The sequence below is a fragment of the Patagioenas fasciata genome, chromosome 2, assembly GCF_037038585.1.
Source record: "Patagioenas fasciata isolate bPatFas1 chromosome 2, bPatFas1.hap1, whole genome shotgun sequence".
Lineage (NCBI taxonomy): Eukaryota > Metazoa > Chordata > Aves > Columbiformes > Columbidae > Patagioenas > Patagioenas fasciata.
The window spans coordinates 119,455,194-119,473,584 of record NC_092521.1 but is presented as its reverse complement, the minus strand read 5'-3'; the positions used below and the strand labels follow the sequence as shown (position 1 = coordinate 119,473,584).

At 36.0% G+C, this 18,391-nt stretch overlaps 1 protein-coding gene across 1 annotated transcript in view; it reads right to left on the bottom strand.

The window, feature by feature from the left end:
• Positions 1 to 1,369: 1,369 nt before the first annotated feature.
• DPY19L1 (dpy-19 like C-mannosyltransferase 1) overlaps positions 1,370 to 18,391 on the bottom strand; it is a 47,440-nt gene continuing 30,418 nt past the window's right edge. The window contains exons 16-23 of the mRNA XM_065831504.2: positions 17,721 to 17,792; positions 16,330 to 16,379; positions 15,202 to 15,226; positions 13,956 to 14,075; positions 6,913 to 7,087; positions 6,049 to 6,148; positions 4,301 to 4,426; positions 1,370 to 3,294 (exon numbers count right to left, since the gene is read on the bottom strand). Of these exons, the coding sequence (XP_065687576.1) occupies positions 3,138 to 3,294; positions 4,301 to 4,426; positions 6,049 to 6,148; positions 6,913 to 7,087; positions 13,956 to 14,075; positions 15,202 to 15,226; positions 16,330 to 16,379; positions 17,721 to 17,792 (825 nt within the window). The 3' untranslated portion in view covers positions 1,370 to 3,137. The remainder of the gene's footprint in view (positions 3,295 to 4,300; positions 4,427 to 6,048; positions 6,149 to 6,912; positions 7,088 to 13,955; positions 14,076 to 15,201; positions 15,227 to 16,329; positions 16,380 to 17,720; positions 17,793 to 18,391) is intronic.

Below are 18,391 nucleotides of genomic sequence, written 5' to 3'. Positions count from 1 at the left end.
TTCTGTAATTATGTTCAACAATGCTAATTTCTGACAACCCTGTGTTTATACTCTTCCTCACTTATTTACTTTTGCTGAAGGAGTTTTCTTTACCTCACTTGAGGCAAGTCCTGTGTGGTGGAACTCCATGTCTCAATCATGAAAATCCAGGAGGTACTGACAGATTTAGTTTCATATTTAAGCTGAATTGTATTTATTAAATGGTAGATGAGAACGACGAAGCGCAAGGCAGGACTGAATAGGACTCAGCATCTTTGTTTCACAGAGGTGCCTCATTTGGTCTCCATACTATAAATAATACAGTTTGCACAGGTATCAAAAGGTTAATACGGAATTGTATAATAATTGTGTCCATAGTACTGAAGAAATTTATTGCACTCAAAGCAAGCAATATTTCACATTCCAACAGACAAATCTATATGATCCAATATTACTAGAATGTAATATAAACTGTATTCAGGTACAGAAGTATTCCAATCCTGTGCCTAAACTATGTCAAGGCCAGTACATATTAAAAAATGAACTTACTTGATCTACAGATTTATTGATTAAGATCTTACAAAGGGTAAAACACCTTCAATTGAGAGCTAACAAATCTCAAACTTCTGTCTTCTGGTTCAAGATGCAGTGATAAGCGTCATGCTAACATGGTGCTCTGTGTAAAATGTTGTATTATTAAAATTCAAATTCTTTCCTTTGGAATAATGAGAAAATTACTGAGACGACAAGAAATTACTGATATTACAAGAAATTCATAACATGATACAATTTAAGAATTGCCGTGTTTCTTCCCCACAATCATATATTGCATTTTTTTTTTTACTTCAGATTTTCCCATTACTTGATTTTATCTTCTTAACATTAGATGACAATTATTTGGGTTTAAGGCCAGTTCAAAGAGAGATAGCACCTTATTTTTCAACACAAGCTCAAAATTTACAGTGTTTGGCCATGTACTTAGTAACAACAGCCTCCTCATCAAATTGGGAACATTTTTACTAAAGTGTGTCTTTGACCCTTAACTTCTAAATGTTTCTTCATTCTACCAGCATTTGGGTTTCACTCTTGATTACCCACGTTTAAAAACTCAGAACACAGAATAATTTTGAAGTGCCTTCCAAGTTCACATTGCTTGTTAATGGGTATTTGACATTTTCTCACTGTCTTTTCACATATTCCTGCACTGAAACTCCAAATAAAAAGGAGGCCAAAAAGATGTGTATGAGTTCGGTTTAATTATCTGAAGCACTTCTGTGCATTGTTGAGTTGAGAGTTCAGCTTCAATCATATCTGCTGTGACAACCGTATTAAACTTCTTTTTATATAATAGACATAAGAGCAGAAATGTAACACCCATCAGAAACATAAGAACAATTTCCATCTCTTTATTTTTTATTTAACCACATAAGTACATGTCAACAATTGGCATAAACTTCATAAAAATACAGTACCTTTTTGTGCTGTAACACTAGTCACAATGTTTATATAAAGATTTTTTCCCCACTTCCTTGAATTCAATTAACATTTTAAAAAGTGACTTTCCAAAAGCCCTTTTTTTGTGAGTTTCCTTATAGAAATTTTTCCAAAATCTATTCTGTAAAAGTTAAAAAGCTAATGCATTTTCAGCCATTCTCCCTCACCCTATCAATAAAACAGATTTTAAAAAAATAAGTAGTCTTAGAACACCAAACAGTTGTTACACCACTACTTTATCATAGGTTCTAATTTAATTGACACTGTTATTGGCATGTTTCCTATAGCATCTAACATTGCTAGATGCTTCTAGGGCTAAAAAGACCAGTCACATCAATAGACTGATGTCTGAAAAAACCAAAAAGAACAAGTCAAAAAAAACCAAACCAAACCAAAACAAAACCAAAACATGAATTATATACAGAGAAACATTAGACTTTAGAAGTCTTATACTGCAGAATCACAATTACTGTGATACTTCCAATGGAGATAATCATACAAAAAGTCTATCAAGTCAGTAAACAACTAAAGGGTCCTTGCACTGGGTATCTGGGAAAGTGAATTCTCTAAATTGTTTATTACCTGTAATATTGGTGTGACACCAAGATGACAGAAAACTGCAGAACCAGTCTAATATTGTTGGAGCACTTACACCTACACAACTGACTATATCCATATCACAATTGGGTTAAAATTTTATTTTTCTTTAATGCTGATGATAAAATCCAGGCAGGAACTAACACATGGGGAAAGAAAATAGGGCATAAATTTTGAAAGTGATTTCTTATCAAGTTAGGCGCTGAAGGTCTAGTTAAGGCAGTGAAGGATTTCTTTTAGTATCTTTCTAAGGCTATGACAGATTTTTCCTGAATAAAGCATTTTCCCTTAAAAAATTTCATGTATATTATGCCAGCTTATTCTGAATGCGTAAGAATGCTAAAAATCCTTGGACACTGAGAAGCTAAAATATTGCTCACTGCAAATATTACCCTTATTAGTCTTTTTTTTTTCCAATATTAATAAGATTCCAAGAACATGCATCTAATAATGAAGTTTCAAGTCTGCCTACAAACTTTTCCACTTCAAAAGCAAGCTTAAAAGCATGTGTTAAGTGATCCCAAATGATGAACGTTCTTTATTCTCCCAAAGGAAAAAATATATTTCTCTCAGACATGACAAGTGAAACTACATGACTTTTAAGAGTATTTCTAGTATCACCTTGTCCAGAAGGGAGAAGGGTAATGAAAGTGACAGGAGAAATGTGATGCCAGACGCTATAGCACCATTCCTTTGTTCCTAGCTGCTAGCACCAAAGCTTTAAAGAAACTTGCTTTGCTAAGACATTCTGACAGTCCCATTTCACAAGATCATTGGGTTTGAAAATGCAGTTACTTTCCACAGCTACTTTTAACTTTTTTTTTTTGGATCAGTGTTAAATAAAATGTGCAAACATATAATCATTTGCATAGCAAATCTCAAGGGACTGACCCTGAAATAGAAATCCAAACTTTTAGGTTTAAGATTTTTCTATAATCAGAACTCACTTAAAATGGTAAAAAATAAAATACACATTTTTCCATTTTAAGTCTAGTAGAAAAGGTATTTCTGATTTAGAATTCTTACAGTTACGAGTTTAAAAAGCTGAAAGACTTTCCATTCAAATGTTATTCCTTTGGAATCTTCAAGATTCTGTAATTGCTATTTTCAAATACTGTGAAGAAATATGGCCTGGAAACCTTGCTCATCAGGGTACATAAAGGAATTTTGCCACTATTAGCAGGATCTTCAACATCCCAAATTTCAGGCATACTGCAACCGGGCCTAAAAAACATATGAATACAAAAAGAGAAATGAAGAAATGCTAAAAAAACCATACAGCTTGCTGAACTCTGTTTTATAGCCCCCCGTGTATATTTGATGGTGCCATCTACAGTTTTTCAAGTTTGTCTTTACAATAGCAATTCTTATCAGATTATAAAAATCAATAAATATAGTAATAATTTAAAAAATAGTATTGAGAATGAGTAAAATTTGTCTGCTTTTGTGGTTACATAATTATTAAGAATAAATTTGGAGGAGGAAGCATATAAAACTACTCAGATTAAGCAACACACATTACTGAGACCCTTAAACTCCCTATAAAATGAAGGGTGATATTCACGCTCCTAACATTTCTAAAGAAAACTCAGGAAATAAAACCCCTTTTAAAAAAAAAAAAAAAAAGTAATAACTCCTTGCTTTTTATTAAGGCACATAACCAACACCAATTCCCTGTACAGTTATATTTCTAAGTTAGAATTCCTGAGAATTTCCTAATTTTTCAAAGATAATAGCAAAGAAATAGAACAGATTAGTTTCATTTTATTCTAAATGCAAAGAAAATAAAACAAAAAATCCAAACTAACTGTGTTCTAATGGTCAACAAAAGGAAAAAAAAAAAAAAAAAGCATAGCATAATATTTTGGTGTTCAAACTATCTTTTACTCTGCACCTTTTATACATACCAGGCTGTCATTACACACATTCCACACACATCTGCTCTTGCCATCACAGAATCATGACTTGTTTCCTTTGTGAATCTCTTCTGTATTTTACAGTGAAGTTTAAAAATACATACAACACAGCTCCTCAAGTACACAAAGACCACAAGGTTGATAATGTGGGTAAAGTTAATTATACTTATTAATCTCCAGAGACACTGGACAAAAATGTATTTGGGACACTTTTAAAGCACAGACCAACATTTCAAAACTACTACTTGATATGAATCTTAGAATACCTACTTGAGCAGCATATCATTACTCTCAGAAAGAGAGAGGCTACTCACTTTTTTCTGTTTACACACAACGACTCTTCCAGAATGAAGTAATTTACTCCTAGTTTTACCAATTCTCTTTTTACTTCTTTTGCAGGTTTTCGACTGTACATGGAATACACTACTTTAGTTCTGGCCCTTCAAAAAGAGAAACGTAAAAGTTAGCTAGCAACATAGCATGAAAATGTAAGGTTTAACTTTAGATTGGACAGGAAAGCTTTTTATTTCACCAGACAACTAGACTAAAAGTTTACACGAATAGTGCCATTTGCTTTAATGTGATTTCTTCACAAATATGATTCCAAGAACAATGTATACAGTCCTTTGATTTTTCTCCAGCAGAAGACAACTTTGTAACAAGATCAATGGTTAACGTGAACAGAAACTGTAAAGATGTCAAAGCAATGAATTCACCATGTAATATTCACCGCTAGAAACAACCTTGCTTGGAATGGAGGTGTTCAGTAGAAATCATCTGCCCAATCTCCCCACAAAAGGTCATACTCATTACCCTCATTTGGACTTTTTAAAATGCAGAGTGCAAGACCTGATGTTTGCCTATGCTGAATCAAGCAAAATCATCACTTGTAAACCACAATCCTGTTTATATTCCCCAGTAATAACCTCCTTTTATTATGCAAAGCATGACATTGTTAACTCCTGCTCATTTTCTCATACTGTATCATCTCTAGCTTATTTTCCACAAACATGTCCTGTCCTGTCCTGTCCTGTCCTGTCCTGTCCTGTCCTGTCCTGTCCTGTATGAATAGAATAGAATAGAATAGAATAGAATAGAATAGAATAGAATAGAATAGAATAGAATAGAATAGAATAGAATAGAATAGAATAGAATAGAATAGAATAGAATAGAATAGAATAGAATAGAATAGAATAGAATAGAATAGAATAGAATATTTTCAGTTGAAAGGGACCTACAATGATCATCTAGTCCAACTGCCTGACCAATTCAGGGCTGACCAAAAGTGAAAGGCAGTTAATACCAGAAACAGAAGTAAGGACACAAGGCATGTAAAATTAATTCCCTCCTTTTCTCCTTTATCCCTCTTTATCTTGTTTTCTCATTTGGCGTTTTTTGAGTGGTGTTTTTGTTGTTGCTTTTTTGTTTTGGTTGGTTTTGCGTTTGCGCGTGTGTGTATGTGTGTTTGTTTTTTTTAATCAGTTTTACAAAATTACCCCAAAATGATGCTATGACATCAAAACTTTAAAACTAAATCCATGACCTTTACAGAAAAATCAATTTCAATTTAGAAAAATATCTTGATTTTGAAAACAGCAAAGTACAGAACTCAGTAATTCCATTACAAAATTTCAATTTCAACTAGTCTTAATATTTCAATAATTAGATATATTATAATGGAAAAAATGACAACCAATCACAAAAAGCTAATAGGAATAAATAAACTAGCTATCTTGAGAAAAAAAAAATCAAGCCTGTCTACAATGTCAGGAGTAAATAGAATGAAGAAAGAATACTACATATTAATTCAAATCCCATAATTATATTCTGATTTTTTTGGATATAAGTTTGAAGCTATATCTATCCTACACTATATCCTTTTTGATGAAGCCAAATCCTGAAGAAATACTGCATGTGTTTTCAATCTGATTAAAATAACAAATCAAGTTCTCTGGGATTTTAACAAATTTTACAATATAAAGTGATGCCACTCCTACTGTATATTACCAACATTAAGAGAATTAGTAGAAAATAAAAATAAATTCTCAACTTTGAAATTTACCTTAATCCTGCATCTTCATAGTGAGGATGATTTACAATAGGACGAAGTGTAGACAATTTAACACTTGCCATTGTAGGCATTGCTCCTGCAAAAACTGCATCTGAAATACAGAATGAAAGGCATGTTTGAAATGAAGAATCAAGCAGTAAAAGCACAGAAGCAATCTTCAAGTATCTAAACTGTACAAAAACAGAGGGTAGGGTACTCTCCTTGAAAAGGCCTTAAATGTCACCAACAGGAGATGCACTAAAATCACTTTTTTTTTTTTAAACCTGGAACTCAGTATAAGTCATTAGACAACTAAACATCCAAGAATGGAGAATAAATACATCTTATTTTTCTTGAATGGGCAGAATAACATATTCATCATGACAACAAGTTTTTATTTGTAACATCTTACACCACTGTTAAATGAGCAATAAAATCTCAGTCCACTTTGGCTTGAAAGCATTTTCCTGCTAAAAAGGTAACTACTTCTTTTCCAGCTAGTTTTCTGACACTTTTACTCATTTTAGTAAACAGATGAATGCAACCACAACATGCATAGTTTTAATTCTCTTTAGCAAAATGATGGTCATGGACCTATTTTAATTGGATTTTGCAAAACCACTCGTGTTGTAGAAATACTCCACTGGTGGCTAGAACCTCCAGACTGGTAACCTGAGGAACAAAGCAAGCTTTTGGTGGTTTTTTTTGTTTGAGCGTGCTTCTATATGGACAAATATATGTGACTAAACCATGGCTTTAAGATGGTCCCAAGGCAAAGCCATGGACAGTAGCAATACCTCTGCAGTTATTCACATCACGTTCTATAATTACATCTCACAGAAAATGGGGAAGATCATACATTATTAAATAGTTTACCTTGTCTGGTATTGACTTTTATCCACTCTAAAAGTTCCTCCTGTGGCAAATTGCTAAATTCTCCCATGATGTTCCACTGAGTTTGAAGGTTTGCTGATCCCTCTATTGCCATCAATGCTAAAATAGCAAAGACTAATGTTTTGGGCTGGATTTTACAGAAGAGCCATCCAAACAACTGAAACGCAAGAATTGATTAATTTCTAGACAACAATTCTGTAATATTGTACGCAGAACAATTAATTTTTATTTCTCTATAAGGAGCCTAATACATATTACAATATGAAATGTCTCTGCTATTGCTTTTCCGCTAAACTTCAGTGAGACCTCATAAGAAATATTATTGTTTACTGAATATAGGGCATTATATTTGTGATTTTACAATAAAAAGAAAATTAACATCAATGCAGCTTTTAAAGTTGTAGTTCAAATGTCAAATTCTGCAAGTAAAGATGATTCAATAGTGCTAGTTGCACTTTTACAGTATTTTGTCTCCTATTTACATCAAGAGTTTTTAGCTGTAGTATATGGATTAGAGATTGTACTGCGACCTTCTGAAAATACATCAGAAAATCAGACTTTGGTGATATAAAGTTAACGTTGCTTTATATCCCACTCTCCCTTTCTTGAAGTGAAAAAGATGGCCCTGGCATTTTTTCCTAAAGATAGCCTGCTGGAGGCTCTAAGCAAATACTCATAAATATGTGAAAGGGGTAATTAAAGAAGTACCAAATTTGCTATGTTTAGTTTGTGCAAGAACACTTTATCTCATCCATATCTGACCTAAACCATAAATAAGAGAAAGTATGTATTACCTTTCCCCCCGCCCCAAGCTATTGTTAATTAGAAGCCTTCACATTTCAAAAATATTAAACCTTCACTAAATAAATACATTTCATTCAGAGTATCTTAACCCTTTTTTTTTACATTAAAGCATGAAACAATAACAAAATTTTCTGAAACCTCCCACTAGGCTGACTACACCAATTAGGTAGTGTATGCCATCTTTGTTATAAACTAATAGTAAACTACTTTGGATTATTAAAACTCTCAAGCTAACTCTCCAAAAATACAGTGTACACTGCTCCCATCCTCAAAGGCTTCCCAAACACTCTAGCAAGAAGAGCAATACTATCTAGGGAAACTTCATGTACCAAATACACCTGACCACTGTGTAGGCCTGGAAGGATGAAGAGAAATTAATTCATTTTTATGCTGCTCTACATGAATAAACCACCTTCTTAGCAACAGTTGCAAAAAACTCACTTCAAGAACATGCTACAACTTTGGATTCTTTATTGAGTTCCATTGCTCTTCCAATTTACGAAAACCACATTGCTATCATGCTTTTATAAAAACGCATTTAAGTTTGAAGTATCTAAATTTACCACTATTTTCTTTATATAAAGATCCTAGAATGGACGAACATATGTGCAAGGCAAACGAAGCATTTATTTTATGGGATACTGTTCCTTATGTTTTTATATCAATTCACAGGTTTTTATTTATTTTTTTTCCATCAAATTAATGTATTAAGTCTTTCTCCAGCTATTTTTCTTAGTTTTCAGAATGTTCACTCATGACAGTGTAACTCCTCCGAACAGAAAGAGGAAATGTGTGGATGTAAACAATCACTAATTCTATTGTCCATCAGGTGCCACAAGCTGCAACACTGAGGTTACAGAAAGTACACAAACTCATTTAATGGGCTGAAAGAACACAACATACAAAATTCCTTTTCCATGTGCAGAATAATTTTGCCTGTTTGTTCATTTTTTGTGTTGAAAATGTGCATCTCAGCCTGACTGTTCACTAATGAAAGGATATATTTTGAAAAGCATCTGATTAAACACATTATCTATGTATAGCCTCAAAATAAATTAGTAATACTAACATGCCACCACAGATAAACATTCATGGGCTGCTAGAGGACAGTGTTGATTTCAATGACAATGAGATAACTAAATACATTAAATTTGCTTAAATCTTTCTTGCATCTGTAAACATAAATTGCTGCTTACTAACTTATTCTTTATGCAAACATCTGAAACTTACATAATGATAAATGTACTGAGTGTTAATCAATCATTTGGTTGCAAGTCCCATCTTCCCCTTCTTATCTCTCTCCATCTCAGCAATTCTTCTGAATCAGTATCACACATATTTGGCAGGGAAAAATTTAATGAAATATAACAAGGGCAAGTGTAGAGTCTTACATCTGGGTAGCAACAACCCCAGGTTCCAGTATAAGTTGGGGAATGACCTATTAGAGAGCAGCGTAGGGGAAAGGGACCTGGGGGTCCTGGTGGACAGCAGGATGACCATGAGCCAGCACTGTGCCCTTGTGGTCAGGAAGGCCAATGGCATCCTGGGGTGTAATTAGAAGCGGGGTGGTTAGTAAGTCCAGAGAGGTTTTCCTTCCCCTCTACTCTGCCCTGGTGAGACCGCATCTGGAATATTGTGTCCAGTTCTGGGCCCCTCAGTTCCAGAAGGACAGGGAACTGCTGGAGAGAGTCCAGCGCAGGGCGACGAAGATGATTAAGGGAGTGGAGCATCTCCCTTATGACGAAAGGCTGAGGGAGCTGGGTTTCTTTAGCTTGGAGGAGACTGAGGGGTGACCTTATTAATGTTTACAAATAAATAAAGGGTGAGTGTCATGAGGATGGAGCCAGGCTCTTATTGGTGAACAACCAACGGTAGGACAAGGGGTAATGGGTTCAAACTGGAACACAAGAGGTTCCACTTAAATTTGAGAAGAAAGTTCTTCTCAGTAAAGGTATCAGAACACTGGAACAGGCTGCCCAGAGGGGTTGTGGAGTCTCCTTCTCTGCAGACATTCAAAACCCGCCTGGACAAATTCTTGTGTAACTTCATCTAAGTGTTCCTGCTCCGGCAGGGGGATTGGACTGGATGATCTTTTGAGGTCCCTTCCAATTCCTAACGTTCTGTGATACTGTCAGAGTTTTCAACCTCAAAATACTACTTCTGCTTAGCAGCCAGTGGGACACAAAAACCTCCCTAAAACCCATTTGATATTTTCAGAAAAATACAAGAAAATGAGGCTCTTTCTTATCCCTTTGCTTGCTTAAGTCAGAGCAGTCTTAGAAGTGGTCTGATCGATAGCAGCTCAGCTGCCTTATGGACCAGTGCTTCTCTCCCGTGCTGAAGCCAGCCATGCATTCCCTGGAAGATTGCCAGCCACTCCCTACTAAAGAAAGTGTTCATCAGTCAGACCAGAAAAAAATCTGGCTTGTCTTTCACAGGTATCAATCAGCACCAACCTATGGAGTACACCCAACAGGCAAAAGAACTTTCACTGATAACAAGACAAGGGAATTGATCTTATTTTTACTTACACTGTTCATGTAATGTGGGGTACTCTCAAACACAGGTAGGTACTTCTCCTAAGGCCCAAGCCAGGGCCAGGATAATCACAGGCCTCATTATATGGGGCAGCTGGTGATTTATCTTCTGCACAGAACAACTGTCTGAACTGCACTAACCTAAAGCCTTTCCTTCCCTAGCATTCAAGACCTATTTCTTTCAAGCCTCCATGATGCTGCAAAGGAGGAAGAAAAAGTCACTGGACCTCAGCCACCTGGTCCAATAGGGGCAGGACCCAGAAGCGGTTATCATCTGCATTTTTAGCTTCCTAAGAAGCTTACTCTTGCTCTACAACCATAGGAAACACCAGAACAACTACAGGGCCAAAATGCAGTTGGAAACAGAGGAAATATTGATTAAATACTCTGAAACTGTCCTTCTTCCAATATTTACACAGCGGTAATGTGTGGCATCTTCTAAGATCCAAAACGCAACGATTACCAAAAGCACCAGCTTTCATTAAATGGCCTGATGACCTTAGTTGCAGTACTAAAACAAAAACCACAAAGATGCAGGATAAATTACTGTAGTGCTATTACTCAAATGATTTTTAAAAAGAAATTAAAAAAAATCACCAGCTGAAAACTTTTACTAGTTTGCCATGTGGCAGCTAACTTATTACATGGAAAAAAGCAAATGAGGCTACATATTAATAGAAACCATTCCTAGCAGCTCATCTTTGTCATTACCAGTTGCAAGGTACTTTTAATTATTTTTCAGAGATTATTTCTCTCCATACAGCAAAATAAAGCTGTTCAGATTTTTTTGTTTTTCAATACTCAGAAAGCCGAGAGGTCTTTTACTGTAGCGCAAAATACAGAAATAAGTGTAGTTCTAAATTTCAGTCACTGGAAAATTCTATAAAAAAAAAAATTCATAAGGCAGAAAAGTCCATCAATTTTATTCTAGGAACACACAGATAAAATAATAATTAATGACAAATTAACTTTGGACAGAATTAACTCATAATTGTTCTCTAGAAATTGCATGTTAGAAGAAAATAGACTTTCTTTTTCTTTCTTGATTCTTCAACTTGTGAAAAGCACCTTCATTCCAAATTACTCAGAGACACCTTGTGAAAGTTAATTTAGAAAAATTTAACCACAGTGTAACCGCTGTTACTTAAACAGACAGACTACTTAAGAGGACAGCAATACTTCAACAACAACTAAGAAAAAGCTGGGAAATATTATAAGAACACCTTGAAACAGACTGAATATCAAAAGTGTAGAGGAAATTAAATTTCTCTAAAGTCCCAATAGTCAGTTACGAAGTGGATAAAGTTACTTTTTAAAGAGTTTTTGACACATTTTTAGCATTTTATTTGTTCACTGTACAGATTCATTTGATGCTGGCAAACCCTCAGCACTTTTACCTATGACAAATAACAAAACAGGCATCAAGAAAGACAAGCACAACATTTAAGCTGACTGATACTGTGTAGCCTGTCCAGCGTTACCAAGAACTCTCCTTCCCTAAAAGAACGTCTGGGGAAGCAACTCTGCTTTCTGGGAAAAACAATATCAGGCATTATAATCTGTACAATACTGCATTATGCACAAAGCAGCCAGAAAAAGTTGTACATACACCCTCGGTTCTGGCACCCCAGATTTGGAGTACTAAACTTCGAAATGTTATTCTTTTATTTCTTCAGTTTTCAAGAACAGCAAACCTAACGACTCAGGTTTCTTTCTAAAATCCTAATTTTCTTCCCCAGCCATTGCTAGTTTCCCTACTCTATCGGAGAACATTTTTCTCTTTTCATTCCTCTCTATTATGTCTGCAACAATTCTTAGCACTGGATTCTTTCTCCCACTCATGCTCATAGTGATGATCTCCATATAGACATTTTCAAGAGTTCCCATCTCATCTTCCCAATCTGTTTTTGTCTTAGTAAGCCCAGCTCACTATTAATCATAATCTTTTTCTCAATATGGGATACTTAGTTTGTGTAATGTAAATAACACATTCTACAAAAATCACAGCATGGTTGAGGTTGGAAAGGACCTCTGAAGGTCATTTGGTCCAGCACCTCTGCCCAAGCAGGGACACCTAGAGCCAGTTGTCCAGGACCATGTCCAAGGATGAAGACTCCACAAATTCCCTGGGCAACCTGTGTCAGCACTTCGTCACCCTCACAGTGAAAAAGTGTTTCCTGTTCAGACGGAACGTCCCGTGTTTCAGCGTGTGCCCATCGCCTCTGGTCCTGTCACTGTACACCACTGAAGAGTCTAGCTCCATCCTCTTTACACCCTCCCTTCAGGCGTTTTTACACACTGATAAGATTCCCCTGAGCCTTCTCCAGACTGCACAGGCTCAGCTCCCTCAGCCTTTCCTCATATGAGATCTGCTCATTATGGCCCTTTGCTAGACTCTCTCCAGTATGTCCATGTCTCTCTTGTACTGGTGAGCACAGAACTGGATTTTGCTAGACTCTCTCCAGTATGTCCATGCCTCTCTTGTACTGGTGAGCTCAGAACTGGACCCAGCACTCCAGCTGTGGCCTCACCAGTGCTGAACAGAGAAGATTCACATCCCTCGACCTGCTGGCAACACTCCTAATACAGCCCAGGATACTCTAGCCTTCTTTTCAGCAAGGTTACATTGCTGACTCATGTTCAGCTTGGTGTCCACCAGAAGCCCAGGTCCTTTTCTCCAAAGTAGCTCTACAGCTGGTCATCCCCCAGCATGTACTGGTGCCTGCTGTTGTTCCTCCTCAGGTGCAGGGCTCTGGTGCTTCCCTTTGTTGAACTGCATGAAGTTCCTGTGATCCCATTTCTCCAACCTGTTGAGGTCCCTCTGGATGACAGCACAACCATCTGGTGTACCAGCCACTCCTCCCAGTTTTGTAGCAGCAGCAAACTTGCTGAGTACACACTATCCCATCATCCAGACCATCAACAAAGATGTTGAACAGGACTGGACCCAGTATTGACCATTGGGGTACTTTCAAGCTACCTCCCTGCCTCCTTCCCAGACAAAGGACTGCTTATACCCTACTTTTGCTGCAACTGCAAAGCTTCTAAAACAGCTATTTACACAGAAATTCAATCAAGTTCACTTCTCAAAAACACAGACACTGAAAACACGGAAACTCAATTCTAAGGTCTTTTGTATCCAGAGAAAATCTAGTAACTTTTCATGTTGCAGATTATTTCAAGCTAGGAAAATTAAACCTGAGTTATATATATGACTTTCAATCTTTAAGGCTTACATGTTTTCAACATGCAAGACTTCAAAACTATACTTCTGGAAAGAATTCATACACAAGAAATATGCAAGACAATAAGCTCTAAACGGCTGTGAAAACAGTGTAAAAAAAAAAGTCAAACACTGTTTGGGTAACATTAATAGATGATAAAAAACTCACAATGGCATAGAAGTGTTACGGTAAAATCCAGTGCATGTCTCCCTAAGCTCAAGCTCAGTATACAGCATATTAACTCATAATAATGTAACTGGACAAGTCACGTAAAATAAGACATGATTTGCGGAGAGGGAAGAATGGAACTCCTGTTTTCATATTTTTGATGGGCAATATAATCTGGTTTATTTTTTACACTCAGATTCAGCAATTACACACACAGAAAATTGCTTTGGGACAAATATCTGGGTAATGATGTAAGTACTGAGACAGCTACAGGATTGAAAAAAGACCTTACCTGTTTTGAACACACCAAGGAAGCCATAACACACAGATGTGGTGTCAAAAACAGTTTTAGCCTCATGATTAAAATCGCTAGGACACTGTACGCCAACAGCTGCAATGCATGGTATACCAGCTGCAAAAGAAAACACACACAAAAGCGTAATGTTCGCATACTTTTCATTTGTGTCTTAAATGCACAATCTCATTTTCAGTATAACTTAAATGATGAACTTGTCTGAAAGAGTTGAAGCCAAAGTCAAAATAAAGATCTTCACATTTCAGATAGTAATAAGGACTTTCTGTTATCTTTTTTCTCACGTGTATGTAGTATGCTAAGGTACAGAACAACAGGAAATATAAACATTAAAAAGCAAAAGGCATTGAAGAAATGGCTAGCTACGCAAAAGATCCTGAAACATAAACAGGCAATAACAACAAAATTTATTGTATAACTTCTTTATAGAATTGAGGAAACCTTGTTATTTTAACACCGAAATATAGCATGAAATAAGTAAATAAAACCATCCTTAGTACTCACACCACCACAGGCAGCCTGTTTTATTATTCTCCAAAATGGTTAAAAAACAGACGTATCACTCACGACTCCTAACATTAAATCTATGTTACTTGTGGAAGTGCTGTGGTAAGTCCTAGAAGCATTTTTGCAATCAGTGCTTTTATCTAACTGATTATCATATTTTGAATGGCATGAGATTTCTCTCATACCATAAACCAGAAATAAAATGCTATTAAAAAAAGTTTTGCATGTCCCTGCTGTCTTAATTGCAAATAAAGAAAACATGTAAGAAAGCTGCCATTCAATTACATTTTTTGCATAATTTTACTAAAAGAACTATGTGTAGAATTACTTTCATTATAGCGTATTTCAAATCAGAATTTCAACATTATTTATCATGTGAAGCCCCAGTAAAGGAACCAATCTCTTTCTACTTCTCAGTCTATATGGGGAAAATGGAAGGTCCAGCATAAGTTCAGTGCCCTTCTGTACTGCTACAGCAAAAGTCCAAAAGACTCCTCTCTTGCACTACCACCCCACTGTTAATTTGTATATTTTTTTGTTCAACATTCCAGAGCCATTCTGGTGTCGTACAGGATACAATTTAAGATGAGGGAATAAAAGATACAAATACTTACCTTCAAATAAACCATGTAACAGGGTCAAACCACTGTAACCTGTACTTCAATATTGAGTATTCATATTAACACACGAATAAAATTGTGCAGAAAAAAACCCTTACCTCACCATGGTTAAAACGTTCCTCTCTGGAAAAAAAAACACAAACAAAACCAAAACCAAAACAAAACAGAAAATCACATTATTTGTTTATGTACTACAAAAGTACTGGTTTTACTTTGAGGTCATCTATAGGGCTTCTGGACAACAGAACTAATCCAGTAACCATGGGTCAGCACCTGCACAGATTTTTTTTTCACCTCTATAACAAGCTTTGAAATATACTGCAAATCAGTAACTATCCTCCTCAATCCCTACATGTATCTGGAAATCTCAAAATTAATTTTAGTGGTTTTTTAATTACTTCCACGAACTATTTCATATATAGAACATCTTACTTAGAGAATGAAACTTCAGTAACATAGAAGAGGTGGAGTACTAGTACCAAAAAAAGAACCAGTCTTTTATTGAGGTACTACTGGATTCTCAGAATGAAATATAAATGTGAAAAGAGTCAAAATCATGTATGTGGGCCTCCAAAAACATCTGTGAAGACAAGATGCTGAATCCTGCTCACATCTGCTGAATTTCTGATAATGGACATCAGACTATGGAAAGCAGAGACCACTGAAATGATTAGCAATTAAAAAAATTAGGGGGAAATCAAAAAGATCTGTCAGGAAGTGACAACACTCAATTCGACAAATTGACTTGCTCAACAAGTGATGCCAAATGGCTGTGACAGGTAGAGCATGTATTACAGATATTTAGAAAATAAACTGAATACAGTTGGGAACCCTTCCTATAGATTAAACTCATATCTTTATAAGCTGGAAAAAAATAACGAGAAAGAATTTGCATTCACTATTTATAGGAGAAAAGTGAATAGGCACATAAACAAACATTGATTTAGGAACAGACCAGAAAAACAAATAATTAAACAGAAAATTTGGGGGTAAGAGGGTCAAGATGTCTAAAACTACGTTCAGCAGCTAAACTTAGTTTTAGATGACTTATAAAAATACCACATATTATATATCCAAGCCATTCTGTTACTGAACTATACATAATTTACCCTTCAGAAAGGACCAACATAACGCAGAATTCTGAATTATTTAGCGTACAGCAAATCAAATAAACTTCCAGCAGAAAAGTCAGTTTCACATAAAAAAATATATAAAGCAATATTTACCTTCCATTTTGGCCTGCCTTAGATAAGGCCCACATAACATATTTAATTACCTGAAGAAAGTAAGAGCCAACAAACAGTATGAATAAACTTTCAAAAGCATTCTAAAGCATTTTCAACATTTGCTAAATTAAATTACACCTGAATAATCTCATTTTGAGATAATGCTAAGATAAAGACATGCCATGTTTTAGCTAAAAATCCTTTTTGCGGATGTTTAATTACCCAGGCAGTTAGCAGTTATCCCATCTGTTCCTGTGTAAACTGTAAGTTGTTTTTATACAAATTAGACATAATCAAATTTACAAAAACAGTTATAAACTTCACTTATGGTACTCATCAGCTAAGTGACAGAAAATTTTTTGGCACTTAACATCAAAGCAAGTTTTGCCACTGACTCAGGACTGGATCTCTAAAAATCTATGTTAAGGGAATACAGAATTTTAAGCAAATACGTTTGAAAAAAATGTATTTAATCTAACTCTATTGGGTTTATGTGGCAAGGTTTTGGTAGCAGGGGAGCTGCAGGGGTGGCTTGTGTAAGAAGAGACCTTGGGCAACCCCTATGTCAGACAGAGTTTCAAAATAGATCTACCACTGACCAAAGCTGAACGCATCAGAGATGCTGATGACACCTTTGTTAATGAGATGTTTAAGAAAAGGTAAAAACGTTGTGCAGTAGCTTTAAGAGAGGAGTGAGAAAAACAGGAGAGTGACAACCCTGCAGATACCAAGGTCAGGGAAGGAGAAGAAGGAGGTGATCCTGGTGCCAGAGCAGAGATTCCCCCGCAGTTTGTGGAGAAGACCATGGTGATGCAGGTTTTCCCCCCACAGCCCATGGAAGACCATGGTGGAACAGAGATCCACCTGCAGCCCATGGAGGACCCCAAGCCAGAGCAGGTAGATGTGCCCTGAAGGAAGCTGCAACTCATGGAGAGCCCATACAGGAGGAGGATCCTGGCACGAACTGTAGCTCGTGGAGAGGAACCCCCACAGGAGCAGGTTTTCCTGGCAGGAGCTGCAACCTTGAAGGACTGTACCCCATGGAAAGGACCCACACTGGAGCAGTTCTTAAAGAATGACAACCTGTGGGAGGGACCCATTGAGACTGGAAATGAGGGGGTGGGGATAAGGGGAAGGTGTTTTTAGTTTGTGTTTCTCAGAATCCTACTCTATTTTTAACTGACAATAAATTAAATTAATCTTCCCCAAGATCTTGCTCATGACAGTAAAACAGTGAGTGATCTCCCTATCCTTATCTCAAGCTATGAGATTTTTAAACTCCTTTTTCCCCCTACACCAACTTCTTCCCACCTCAAAATAAATAGTGATTCTTTCAAAAAACTTAAAAAGTAAACGCAAGGTAAAGGTGATTCACTAAATCAATCACTTACCCTTTTGATGATCACTCCAAAAACCACCACAACAACTGGTAACAGCAGAGTCTTCGTGTATCTTACTGGAGTCTACAATAGAAATTAATTGCATAAATTGCTTTTCATTCACCTATAATTACTTCAATGGTCAGTTTAAAGAAAAAAAACATAAAAAGTACTAAATGTAAACATTCAACAAGAACAAAGCAAGCTTCAAGAAACTCAAATTTAAACTCCACCCTGCAATCACACTAGAGGTCATAATACTAGGGTCATTAGTAAATTATTTCCAGTCCTTTGGCAAGCCACCCAAAGACAAAAAGTAGATTCTATCTCATCTGAACATGATTATTATGGGTTGAGTAACCTGTTAATATAAACATTCTAAATTCATATCTAGATACTGATGAACTAAAACAAAATATACTAACGCCACATTAAGAAGCTTTGATGTTCTTCTGTAGACTAAATCTATCACACAAAACCCTTGCAGCTCTCAGTACATTTTTACACACAAAACCAGTCACTTAGAGCAACATAAAACCTTAAGTTTGCAGAACTGTAACCTTTCTTTTATCCCTGAGCAAACACTTCTTTAATTCAAGCAAGCACATTTCTTAGACCCAAAATCAAAACAGATTTATTTTTAGTTTACTGAAAAGCAATAAAACCAGTTAAATTTAGCTTGA